General features: G+C 35.9%; 1 protein-coding gene across 1 annotated transcript; it reads left to right on the plus strand.

Annotated features, from left to right (window-relative positions):
- The first annotated feature begins 6,471 nt into the window (after positions 1-6,471).
- On the plus strand, positions 6,472-12,903 carry LOC131538951 (toll-like receptor 13). Its single transcript, XM_058773159.1, has 2 exons — positions 6,472-7,296; positions 7,953-12,903. The coding sequence occupies exon 2, from the start codon at positions 8,036-8,038 to the stop codon at positions 10,832-10,834; it is 2,799 nt and encodes a 932-aa protein (XP_058629142.1). The 5' UTR covers positions 6,472-7,296; positions 7,953-8,035; the 3' UTR covers positions 10,835-12,903.
- Positions 12,904-13,436: the final 533 nt, after the last annotated feature.

Consider the following 13,436-nt stretch of genomic DNA (forward strand, 5'->3'; position numbering starts at 1 on the left):
CCCTATCAGCAACATTACAGAAAACTCTCTAGAACCTTGCATGACCAATGAGAACAAATCATCCAGCCTAAATGGTACACCAGGAGATGACAAATAAAATAGAAGAGAGAAATACATCCATCCCAAAGGATACACCAAGTGATTCAGTCTCGTTTTCGCATGGCAAAACCACTGTATCCAAAGGTGGTAAAAATGTTTGTTTTGTTTGTGGAAAACCACAAAACAAATTAGCTCGACATTTTAAAGTGCATGAAAAAGACAACGGCGAAATTTCACAAGCACTCAGTTTCCCAGCTCACTCCAAAAAAAGAAAGGAATTGCTTCAGGCATTGCGAAACAAAGGCAACTTTATGCACAACAACTACGCCCTGAATAAAGGAAGGGGTGTTCTGAAAGTAAAACGTCATTCTGTAAAACAGGACTGCAACAAGTATGAGTATTGTGTTTATTGCCATGGAATGTTTGTTCGCAAGGAACTCTGGAGGCACATGAAAAGATGCTCAGCCAAAAGAGAATATCACAAAAATAATCAGGGCAGAAAGAGAGTACTGGGTCTTGCTGCAGTGGCCAAAACTGTATTTTCATGTACTGTATCAGATGGCGTCTTAAAACTCCTCAGAAGTATGAGAGATGATGAAGTTGCAAGTGTCATTCGACATGACCCATGTATTTTACAGTTTGCCCAATCTCTCTACAATAAACATGGACATGACTTATCAAGGCATGGACATATTCTGCCAAAATTTTTTTTACCTTGGCAGATAAGTGTTCAAAAGAACTCGTCCATTACCACCTTGGAGGATACCATCAAGCCAGAGAATTTCATGGCTACTGTCCAAGCTGCAAAAGAACTAGCAGGATTTAGCAAGGATGAAAAGACATTTCAAGCACCCAGTTAAGATCTGACAGCACTTACTGCAAGTCAGCTCAATCATCCAGTGCAATGCAATCATTGCTGGAAATAAGGAGCTCAGAGAATGTACAGAAGAATTCCAAACATTGTACCGGGCAAAGTGAACAGAGTGTGTGTCTTACACAGCAAGGATGTCTGCAAAACAAAAGAAATACAACAAAAAAGTGAATCTACCGCTGACCGAAGACATTACAGTTACCACTTCAGTGCTTTAGCCCACTACACCACAGAAGTAATATAGCAATAACAAAAATGAGCATGTAGATGTAAACATATTAAATTAAATTTGGCAAGAAACGGAATGATGACAACATGAATTATAAAATGTTTTAACCTGTTTAAATGTTTTACAGGTAGTCATGCAAACAAATTGTCCCACACCCATTCTACCAATCTTGTTTCAAGGTTGTGGGGTTCAAGGGGTGTCATCACGGCAGTAGGATGTGGGTTCACCATCTGTAAATACAAGATTGTTAGAACAATAAGTTTGAATAAATCTTTGTTTCATGTGTTGTTGACCTGCATATGTATTTATTTATTGTGATGCTTACTTTTATTCATTCTTTTAATCATTTATTCAGGTTTCCTATTGTTGTCAGTAAATAAAATGTAATTATTTCATTAATTTATGCATTATTTCTTGACTGAAAATTGAATTGTCGCTCATATCTTTTTTTTATTGCACAACTTATAATTGCATTCAAGATCAAGGAAAGATGGTTGTATCTTTAACAATGAACAATCAGTGTTGGGGAAAGGTACTTTTAAAAGTAATGCATTACAATATTGCATTACTCCCTAAAAAAGTAACTAATTACATTACTTTCCATAAAAAGTAACTAAGTAAGGCAAGGCAAGGCAAGTTTATTTATATATTTATTTATATTACACATTTCATACACAATGGTAATTCAAAGTGCTTTACATAAAAGGAAGTGAAAGAAATTAAAAATAATAAAAATCACAACAATAAAAACAAAGTGATTTAAAAATTGATTTTAAAAGAATTTAAAACATTTAAGAATAGAAAGTGATTATACATAGTGCAATCAGTTCGGACGTAGCACAGTGCTCATTCAACAAATGAACAGCTAAATAGATGAGTTTTGAGTCTGGATTTAAATGTGGCTAATGTTTTAGCACATCTGATCTCTTCTGGAAGCTGGTTCCAACTGCGTTATATTACTTTTGCGTTACTTTTTAAATATGAGCAGGGCTTGATTATTTGTTTTTAATATAAGAAGTTCTATTTATAGCAAATGTAAAAGCCCTTTCACACCAAAAATTGTAATGAATAAACCTCAGGCTGAAGGAAAATTCACGTATGTACAGTAGAACGCAGGAGAAGAAGGTTCAACACTCTTCAGCAATAAAAAAACAATGAAGCACAATTGTTAGTTTATCTAAAGTCATTTTTGCTGCTTAGTATGGTTGAACTGGATCATCAAAAGGTCAGCAGCAAAGACATCAGGTTAATAAAATGGGAATAGATAAATTTGTGTTATTTAACATTTAATTATTGCATTCTGAGTTTGCATTTCACTATTTTAATTCATTTTGATGAATACTAAATCTGTTTTTTGCCAGTGAGATGAATTAATGCACAGTCACATTAGAACTAACATCATGTTCACACAGAGCACACAACGCCTCTGTACTTCCGATTTCTCCCAATCTGGGGACAGGAGACTTGTCAGTCAATAAATGGGAAAATAAAAGTAACTGGCGTGACTTTTTTGAAAAAATAACTCAGATATTTTCTTGTAAATGAAAAAGTAATGCATTACTTTACTAGTTACTTGAAAAAAGTAATCTGATTACGTAACTCACGTTACTTGTAATGCGGTACTCCCAAAACTGTGAACAATCATACTGACAAAAAAACAAAACATAAATATTATGGGTTTGCATACATAATCATAGAATGAGATTATATACACACACATACAAAAAAAAGAAAAAAACATGTCCAGGTGGAACGTCACTATTTTGGAGTACTAGACTCATTCCATAGTCCAGCGGTTCCCAAACTGGGGTGCATGAGAGAATGTTTGTAATGGCGGAAAAATGGTCTCTTTATTATTTTTACATATTTAACTTAGGTAAACTTCACATGTCAAATTTTTGAGAATTTTTTTTTCACATTACAACCTATAAATTACTCATGATTTCATTTCGTGGTTACACGTCTGCGTCACAATAGCCCCGCCCTTTCACATTAGGCGCTAAGTGATAATTCATTCATTAATTTTTTCGCTCACTATATTCAGTGCACTATACCTGGTTAAAAACTGGCGCTTTAAAGAAATCAAGGGACATGGGATGATCTTTTATTGAAAAAAAAAAAAAAAAATCACAAAAATCTAACCTTTCACTGGATAATAAGATTTTAAAATGGGGGGAAATATCATTATGAAATAAATGTTTTTCTCTAATACACATTGACCACAATTAACGGCACCCTTTTATTCAATACTTTTTGAAACCTCCATTTGCCAGTTTAACAGCTCTAAATGTTCTCCTATAATGCCTGATGAGGTTAGAGAACACCTGACAAGAGATCAGAGACCATTCCTTCATCCAGAATCTCTCCAGATCCTTCAGATTCCCAGCTCCATGTTGGTGCTTCTTCTCTTCAGTTCACCCCACTCATTTTCTACAGGGTTCAGGTCAGAGGACTGGAATGGCCAGCAGAAGCTTGGTTTTGTGCTCAGTGACCCATTTGTGTTGTTTTTGAGGTTTGTGTTTGGATTATTGTACGGTTGGAAGATCCAAACAGAGTCAGTCACTTATTGATTTTTTATCTGTTGGTATTTGATAGAATCCATGATGCCATGTGTCTAAACAAGATGTCCAGGACCTCCAGCAGAAATATAGGCCCACAACATCAAAAATACAGCAGTATATTTCATTGTACACATGGGGTTTTCTGACCCCGAGACTCAACTATTTTCTGCAATTCTCCAGCTGTGGTCCTTGGAGAGTCTTTAGCCACTCAAACTCTCCTTCTCACCGTGCATTAGGACAATATAGACACACGTCCTCTTCCAGGCAGTTTCGTAACATTTTATGTTGATAGGAAATTCTTAATTATTGCCCTGATGGTGGAAATGGGAATTTTCACTACACTAGCTCTTTTCTTAAAGCCACTTCACTAATTTGTGAAGCTCAATTATCTTTTGCTGCACATCAGAAATATATGCTTTCCTCTGCTGTCTGAATTTTTGCAATCCCGGGAAGCTGCACTAAGTAATTACGTCAAAGGCCTCATAATTGAACATCTCAACCAGCTCAGCCAAAATCTGTGGACTTACTTTCCCCCTATGGACCAGTCTCAGACATTCACTCAATCCTTTTGAGTTCACTCCTTCAATCCCACATCTCTCATTTCAAGAGCATGAACAATTACTGGAGTTATCATCTGATGGGAGACACAACATACTTTTTAAAAATAAGTCACTCATGGATTTCTGGGCTTCAGCAGTGGTGGAGTGTCCAGGATTGCCAAAGCAGGCAATGAAAGGGTTGATGCCCTTTGCAACCACGTACTTATGCGAGGCAGGCTTTTCTGCACTGATATTGTTGAAAACCAAACATCGACAAAGACTAGATGCTGAGAAAGATTTGAGAGTAAACGGTCATCCAAACGTAAACGGTAAACGTTTTTTATATAACTGAAATTTTGATGTTTTCTAATATAGTATACAGTAGTTATTGTAGTTAAAAAATGTGGAGTTTAATCGGAGTAAGGTGGTGGGGGTGATTGACAGATGTCAAACACTAGAAAGGGGTGCACGCTGCAAAAAGTTTGGGAACCACTGCCATAGTCTTTTAAATAATGTGTGGTATCTTGTCCCAGATAGACATGCCTTTAAATTACAGCTGAATTTTGATGGTCTATCACTTTACAAGAGCAATACTAGTATGCTTTTGTCAGTCGGTGTGTACATTTTACTTGTTTTACTTGTTATTCTCTTTTGTTATCATTTGTCAATTGTTTATGGCCAGGAATTTGAAGTTTACAATCGTCATAGTTTGGTGCATCTTTGTGAAGATGCTGAAATCCATGGTAATTTGGATTTTCTTTCAACTTTTCTGTTAAAAGCTGTTATATTATTAAGCAGTGTTTGGAAGAGGAAAAAAAGAACACCTTGGGCTTATGTTCCAACAGAAAAACATTGTGGTAAGAGTGCTTTCCAACAAGAAGCACTTCAGAAATAGTTGAAATTGCATCCCATACTCACGGGATCTTAAAAAAAAAAAATTAAATCCAAATTGTAAACTAAATCCAACCATGGATATTTTATATAATTTTGAAATGAGTGCGTGAACCCGCAACCTCATGCCCAGACGTAGCCTATATCACAAACTGGCAGTATGCCTTCACTGGCCTTTGAATGGGTCATTAATATTTTTGTAATATATTTTCCACATTTTCCATTTACTCCACAATCAGGGTTGATTGCCCAGCAGCACCACATATAGGTATAAATCACTCATTTCTGTTATTGGATGACCTACTCAATAAAAACGCAACAGGAGAAACATATAATCAACAGCTACTATTGCAGAGAGAAAGAGGAGAGCCGCCAGCAGCTGAATTTGTTTCAACAAAATCGTTCCAACACGATCTAAACCCCCCCCCCCCCCCCCCCTAAAGTTTTAGTGCATATATACACTATAAGGCCCTGCAGATGGCGCCGTCTTTGATTTTAACTATTATATTCGTATAGAATGAGATGTAAAGAACTGTGAACTGCCAAAAGTAATAAGGTATAGCTAAGAGTGGTCCAGACCAACCTTACAAAAGTATGACTTACAGAAGGTATACTAATTAAGAATGTTTCGGGAAGTTTCTAGGGAGTTGGGAATCTTCATGGTTTCTAATTTGTCCATGACTGTGAAGCATTTTCAGGTAGTGGAGAGTGTGCAAAAATATGTCAGGCTGCCATTTCATAATAAGTTTGTTATAATGCCCTTTCAGCATTTAAACAAACCACACTTCAATCATTAATCAACTTGGTACTTAAGAGATTTTTGGCAGTATTCATACAGTTGTATGAGCATGGAATCTCTAGTTAATATTTAGGTGCACCCTTTGTGTAGACGTTCTGTGGCCACCAAACAAAACTGATGTTGTCAAAGCAACAAAAAGTAAGGAACAACCTGGAAAAGAATGGACTTCACACAGGGTCAAAATTATATTTACATCAAATAAGTATAATTATATAGATTGTGTTTCGTTGACGTATTTCTAATACGTCGGCCTTTCATACATCAAATATTTTTGGAATTTTATCTTGTACCAAATTTGTGTCAGTGTTTTGTCAGGTAAATTCTTTTTGCATGTGAAATAAAAATTCATTATATACAAACAAAAAAATGTAGATAGTTACAATGAGGCTAGCAAAAAACTACCAGAAGCTAGACGAAGAAGGTTAGAAGGTATGTTCATTGTCTATTTATAATTTGTGATAATATATATTTAATGTAATATGTAATGTAAAAAGCAAAGAAAACCTAGGTTTGAATGGCTTTCCTTTCTTTCTTTCCTTATTTTATTTATTTGTTTTTTGAACATATTTGAAAGATTAACCATAGACCAAAAATAAAGAAATAGAAAATGAATTGATTACTATTCCCCATCTTATTAGGACACAAATAATACAAATTCATTTTATTTTTGATTTTAATGCTTGTACCCCCAAGAATGCATCACCCCTTTGGGGATATAAATTGAAAACAGAATGCTTTTTGGCAATGCATGTTACAACATTTTAGCTACATTTTTAAACCATTTTACTCTCTCATAACTTGGGGGTACAGTAAACATTTGTTATAATATTGTGTTAAACAATAATTATAATGTCTGTTTATGAATATTTTAGCATATTGTATCATACTTAAATACATATGTGGCATATCTGTTTAAGATCATCCTTGCTACGTGCATCCTACATGTTTGCTAGTACGAAATCTGTTAGTCTCACAACCTTTATGACCCTTCCTAGAATATTCAGGCCATCTTGACATATTTATGCAGCATAAAGCACACTAAAGCAGAAATCTCCTGACAAAACGTAATCATTGAGTTTCCGTCTTCCCAAAGATTTTTTAAGAACACTTCTGTTGACTCGTATTACAACACACTTCCTTCGTTTCACATCCTTCTTTATTTTGGACTCTTGCCAATTTATTTCACAGTGTCATTTATAGCTATAAGAAGTGAAACGACACATAAGCAAAAGGGTTTTGGTTACTGAAAATGTAAGAAACTTGAAATGAAAAGTAAGGAAAACTGTGTCATCACTATGTTGAATCAAGACTATTGAAGGCACTGCTTTATTATTATTTTGTCTGCATTTACTCGGAATCGTTTAAAGGTAAGTGTTCAAACCATCAAACAAGACTCGGGAAATCATTGTAAGATTAGGCACTCTAACCTTATTTATACAAGTTCATCTTAATTCATTCTGCTTTGTTGACATTACCCATTTTGATTGAGATCCTTTCTGTTTGTACAACTGTTTGGTGAAATTTGGTGATTTGAGCTTCTCTGAAAATAACAGTGCTCTATTTTAGAGAGTTAAATCAAGGTGTTGATAATAATTTACTAGACAACCAGTTGCCATTGGAAAATTAAGTAAATAAGCTTTCCTCCACACTGAAAAATATACTGGCGTACATGCTTTCTCTTGTTCAGTTAACTTGTAATAAATCTGTGTGTGCAATCCAGATTTTTTTTTTTTTAATATGGGGTGAAAAGTATTTCATTTGTTTTTCTTAGGAAACAGATTTCCAATTTTTTTTTTTTTGTAAGCAGAGTCACCTAATAACATTTTAGAAGTATGTTTTCTACAGTGCAATGTGCATTCAGTGTATTTTAAAGTATTTACTCGATGCACAGGGATTTTAGCAGCCTTTTATTCTGTGTTCTTTGCCCAGTGACTCGATGGTTTATTAACTGATGTGTCAGTTTTACCTTTGCTGCAGCACAACACCATTATCACTGCACTTACACTGATGTTCTCTTTCATAGGAAAACCGAAGCTAAGAAAAGTCAAGAATTTCAACTGGATGATTTACTCTATTTAAGTGATTATAACAGGGGTAAATCTCAAAATGTCTAAGAGAGAACATGGTTTGTGCTTCAAGAAATACTGTAGTTTGACCTCATGGCTGCTTTACTGCTGTACTTTCATAAATCTTGTAAATGGATACTCCATAAAGAACTGTACCATCAGAGGGTCTTTGAAATATGCCCAAAACATAAATGTGCTTTGTGATAAGAGGTCCCTGCATTTCGTACCAGGGAATATACCGGACAAAACCACATACTTGGACATTTCTAGCAATGTCATACAGAAGATAATCAAGGAGAATTTCTCTCAGCTGGATAATCTTAGAAGTCTTAATGCACGACACAACAAGATCAAGGACGTGGAGGAAGGAGCATTCAGCAGTTTGGTGGCTTTGCAGGAGTTAAATCTGGCCAACAACAGACTGACAGATATCTTGGGAGGAATGTTTCAGAATCTGGGAAATCTCAGTGTGTTGCATCTGAATGAAAACTCGATCACAAATATCAGTATCTCTGCATTTTCACCCCTGGTCAGTTTAAGAAAAGTTAATCTGTCCAGAAATCTTCTGAAGAAAATAAGCAAAGTTCAGCCGCTCTTTTTATTACCACAGTTACAGGAAGTGCACATTGGGAGTAATGGTTTCACCTCTTTTCAGACCTCGGAGGTGTCCAACATATCTTTGAGACTAAAAGTCCTGTATTTATTTCAAAATCCTTTGAAAGAGTTCAGTATCACTGCAAATATTTTCCCTCACCTTAATAATTTGGACTTGGCTTTTATTACTGAAAACATGACATGGGATGTGAAGGAAAAAAGCTATCTACAAAGTGTGCAACATCTAAATCTAAGTGGAATACAATTGCCCCTGGAGAAGATCACAGATGTCCTACAAACCTTCAACTCCTCTTTGGTCAGCCTAAAGCTACATTTTCTGGGGGATGTAAAAGTGAGAGCTTTGATAAGGAAAGCCTGTCTAATTTCTCCTTTAAAATTTCTAGGCTTGAGGTGGAATAACATTACATCCGTATCAAAAGATGAGATGCAGTTTTGCACACAGTTAGCTGAGCTTGATCTTTCCAATAACAGACTATACAGTGTCCCCGCTGTTGTCAGCAGTCTACCAGGTCTTCATTTTTTGGACCTCACCTTCAACAATATAAAAAACATAAGTAGAGTTGATTTTACCAACTGTACCCAATTACGAACCCTTCAGATTTACGGTAATGATATATCTTTTGTTGAGGAATTTGCTTTTAAAGATCTGAAAAACTTAGCAACTCTAATGATTGGATCTAACAGAATCTCTTTCAATGGATATTTTAAAAGAGATCTTCAAAAACTTGAGAGTTTGGATCTATCAAATAACAAGCTGGACTCTGTCCATAGGGGAGATTTTGACTCCTTAAAATCACTGAAGAATTTGTCTCTACCAGACAATCAAATATCATTTATTGAAGCAGGGTCTTTCAATGGACTGACAAATTTAATTTTCTTGAATTTGCAATCAAACAAGCTCTCTCGGAGTTCAATAAATACTAATGTGTTCTCCAGGCTCCCAAACCTGAAAACACTTCTGTTGAACAATAACTATATTTCATATGACAGTCAAGACATTCTTGCACAACCACCCTTTAAACATCTGAGAATGCTTAAGACCCTGAACATTTTTAGCCAAGGCCATAAAGGAATGCGTTATTTACCCTCAAACCTTTTCCAGGGACTGCGGTATTTGGAAGACATTCAAGCAGAGAATCTTAATATAAATTATTTACATCCAGATACATTTACTTACACTCCTTATCTGTGGGAACTGGATCTCAGCAGAAATGAATTTATTTCACTCACAACAAAAATATTTCTGCCACTCCAGGTCCTCAAGACACTGCACCTGTCTAAAACTGGCTTGCAATCTTTGGACTTTCTCATTAACGCAAATCTCAGTAAACTACATCTGCTGCATGCAAGCAAGAATGCATTATCTGTCATTAATGAGACATTGATCCAGTCTCTTCCAACACTGATATACCTTGATCTACAAGGAAATTATCTCTCATGTGACTGTACCAATGCCTGGTTCGTCAACTGGACCATAAGTAGCAATGACACTGAAGTTGAGAGTGCTTTTGATCTCACATGCAATTACCCAGACAAACTCAAAGGACATACGCTCCTGGAACTTGATGTAGGTTCATGTAATGTAGATGTTGGATTTTTCTGTTTCATTTCCACATTCACACTGGTCTCTGTGATCCTCCTTGGCTCTTTCCTCTTTCACTTCCTCAAATGGCAGGTTATTTATGCTTACTACCTTTTCCTTGCTTTTCTCCGTGATAACAAACAGCAGAGAAAGCCCAATGGTTTGCAGTATGATGCATTTATTTCCTATAATGTTCATGATGAATTGTGGGTAATGAGGGAACTGTTACCTCAGCTGGAAGGCGAGCAAGGCTGGAAGTTGTGTTTGCATCACAGGGACTTTGAACCAGGCAAACCTATCATGGATAATATTATTGATGGCATTTACAGCAGTCGCAAAACCATCTGTGTGATTAGCCGTCACTACCTGGAAAGTGAGTGGTGTTCCAGAGAGATCCAAGTTGCTAGTTTCCGTCTCTTTGATGAGAAAAAAGATGTTCTTATCCTGGTATTCCTAGAGAATATTCCAAGTCATCAACTGTCTCCGTACTACAGAATGAAGAAACTAATCCAGAAGAAGACATATCTCAGCTGGCCTAAACCAGGAGAGGACACCAGGGTCTTCTGGCAGAAACTGAGAGTAGCTCTTGAAACCAAAGCCACCTCAGAAATGGAGCATCCCATTGATTTTGGGGTCATCTAACTGTTTCTAACTGAAGAAAATATTCTGCAACTTTGTTGTTGAACTACTTAATGATGTATACCCTTATTTCCTAGAGCACGATCGATTGTAATTACTTCCTCTTTTTATGAAAGTTTATGTATGGAGTTTATGTAACTTTTCATTAACAGTATATTTTTGTGTTGTTTGCGTATTCACTTGTTTTGACACTGAACACAATCTGGGTCACTTTAAAGGTAGGGTAGACAATTTCAGAAGGTCTAGCGATAGAATGCTAGCATTGAAAACAAGATCCCCACCCTCCCTGTATAATCATTAAGCCAGTGGTGGTAACTACTCACGTTACTGTAATTAAGTAGTTTTTTTCCGGGTACTTTTACTTTTTTGAGTATATTTTTAAAACTGTACTTTTACTTGTACTTAAGTACAAATTTAGCAAAATAATCTACTTCGTTACTTTTAAATCATAGTTCGTTACTGAGTACGCTGCCCACAATTTGAATTGATATTCAAACCTTTGACGGCACTTCAGTAGCCAATAAAGATATCCGATCGTAAATAGACCAATAAAAACCCTGATATCTGAACTTGCTGATCGGACAGTGAGGAAGCTCAGTGTAACTTATGGGCTCAAAGTTTGGAGAAACAAACGACATGGTAGTGTTATCCTAAATATCGATATTTTGATACCTATAATGAAATACCTGACATGGTTCCATTACTCATTTTCCACAGTATCTCCTGTATGTACATCGATACACGCTGTGTCTCGCTCTCTCCGACAGCGAGTTTGACACGCATCCGTCTCCTGTCAGTTACAGAGTCTGAATGTCCGCGCGGGATTGGAGGTATTCAGCATAGTTTTAATTAGGGGTGTAACGATAAATCGATTAATGGATCGATTCTACAATTTTCCTAATGCATCGCGATTCTCTTGAATCGATTCTGAACTTAGTTTTTAACAGCAGATGGCGCTCTAGGCTAGTTTTTAACTTCACACTCAAATGCTCACAAAGACGACCGTTTGTGCATTCAACTGAGTGGTTAAATGTACTTGCACCTCTGCTTTTATGACGCAAGATTAATGTAAACACAACCCACTGTGAACACTCTTGTAATTCGCTTCAACCTTTTTGAACTTTATGAATGATTATTTTAATAGTGGTGTGTGTGTGTGTGTAAGGAACTGAAAGCAAGCTGTTTTTAAAGCATGCAGTGCCATCTGCTGTTAAAACTAAGCTCAGAATCGATTTCAGAGAGAATTGCGATGCATTAGTTTAATCGATTTATCGTTACACCCCTAGTTTTAATCATTCCCACGCAAATGTGGCGAGCGCTTTATTGTAACATGAGAACACAGTCATGTAATCTCAGAAAACTGGATGCGAGCTCTCAAATAGGCCTAACTTATACAAATGAACTGCCTGTCCTCTCACTCTGATATTGCTTGTGCGCAGAATGTGTGCAATCGCGATCTCTCCGTGCTTTTAAAGTAGACATTATTCCTTGATTAAACTTTGTGAAAGGTTATCAACCATTCAGAGTAGATCCATGCCTGACCGATGGAAATGCTACTGGAAATGTTATTGGCTGTAAGTGAAATGTTCCAGAAAGTCTTTCAACAATCAAAGATGGATCTTTAATTTCTTTACAATGTAAGTTTATACTAGAAATGTTTTGGAATGGGATATTTGTATGATTTGTACATATAAATATCATAGTCTGTCTAACTGCATCACTACATTGTACAGACATTACAGGTCAAAGCCATCCATTTATCAAAATAAACAACATAAATGGCTCTTAAATCACTGCTTTAAAAAATTCAGTGTTGTCATATTTCGAATACCACAACTAAATTGAGGTCATTTGTTTTATAATTTTATTATTGACTGTGTACTTGTCTTTTTTTGTAAATTCAGTTCAGTTTGAAATCAAAATTGAAATCATGCTTTCTTGTGCTGTAAGCTTTTGCAACAAAGTTACCCTATTTTAAAGACAAATACACAGAATGAGCAAATGTTTAAGACTGAGATTTTTGTAATGGTAACTGTTTATATGTATGTAAATAAAAGCCTATATGTTCATCATATAAAGAGAACGTGTCTTTTTAGAAGACTTGGATTAAAGCACTCAAAGCCTGACATAATGATTGCCTTGAAAAAAATGGATGGACAAAAAAAAATTAGATATTAAAATACCTATATGGCAGCATACAGTATGTGGTAGTTTTGCCAATGGTATTGAAAATGATTAAAGTCGTCATGAAATCAAAAAAATTACCCTACTTAATGTTTTAGTGCACACTACTAGTCTTGTGGTGAACAATTAAACCAAGTCAATACACCGGGACGGTCTGCCGTCGTAATCTTTAATCAAAAACTGAAAATTTGCTTCTGCTTGGGAATAGCGTTTTTGCTCTGATGACGTCAGTTTGTCGGCTTGGGGAGAATCATCTTGTTAAGTCATGATGTAAGGACTGCTGTTTCTGGGTCCAAGCCTCTACTCATTTAATTTGAGAATCCTATCTCAACAGCCATTTATGAGTACTATTTAATACTGCATATTTAAGCTAAGCATATAAAAATTTTGCTGGGCACACTACAGTCTCCGTGCTCACAGT

This window comes from Onychostoma macrolepis, chromosome 04 (assembly GCF_012432095.1).
Source record: "Onychostoma macrolepis isolate SWU-2019 chromosome 04, ASM1243209v1, whole genome shotgun sequence".
Classification (NCBI taxonomy): Eukaryota; Metazoa; Chordata; class Actinopteri; order Cypriniformes; family Cyprinidae; genus Onychostoma; species Onychostoma macrolepis.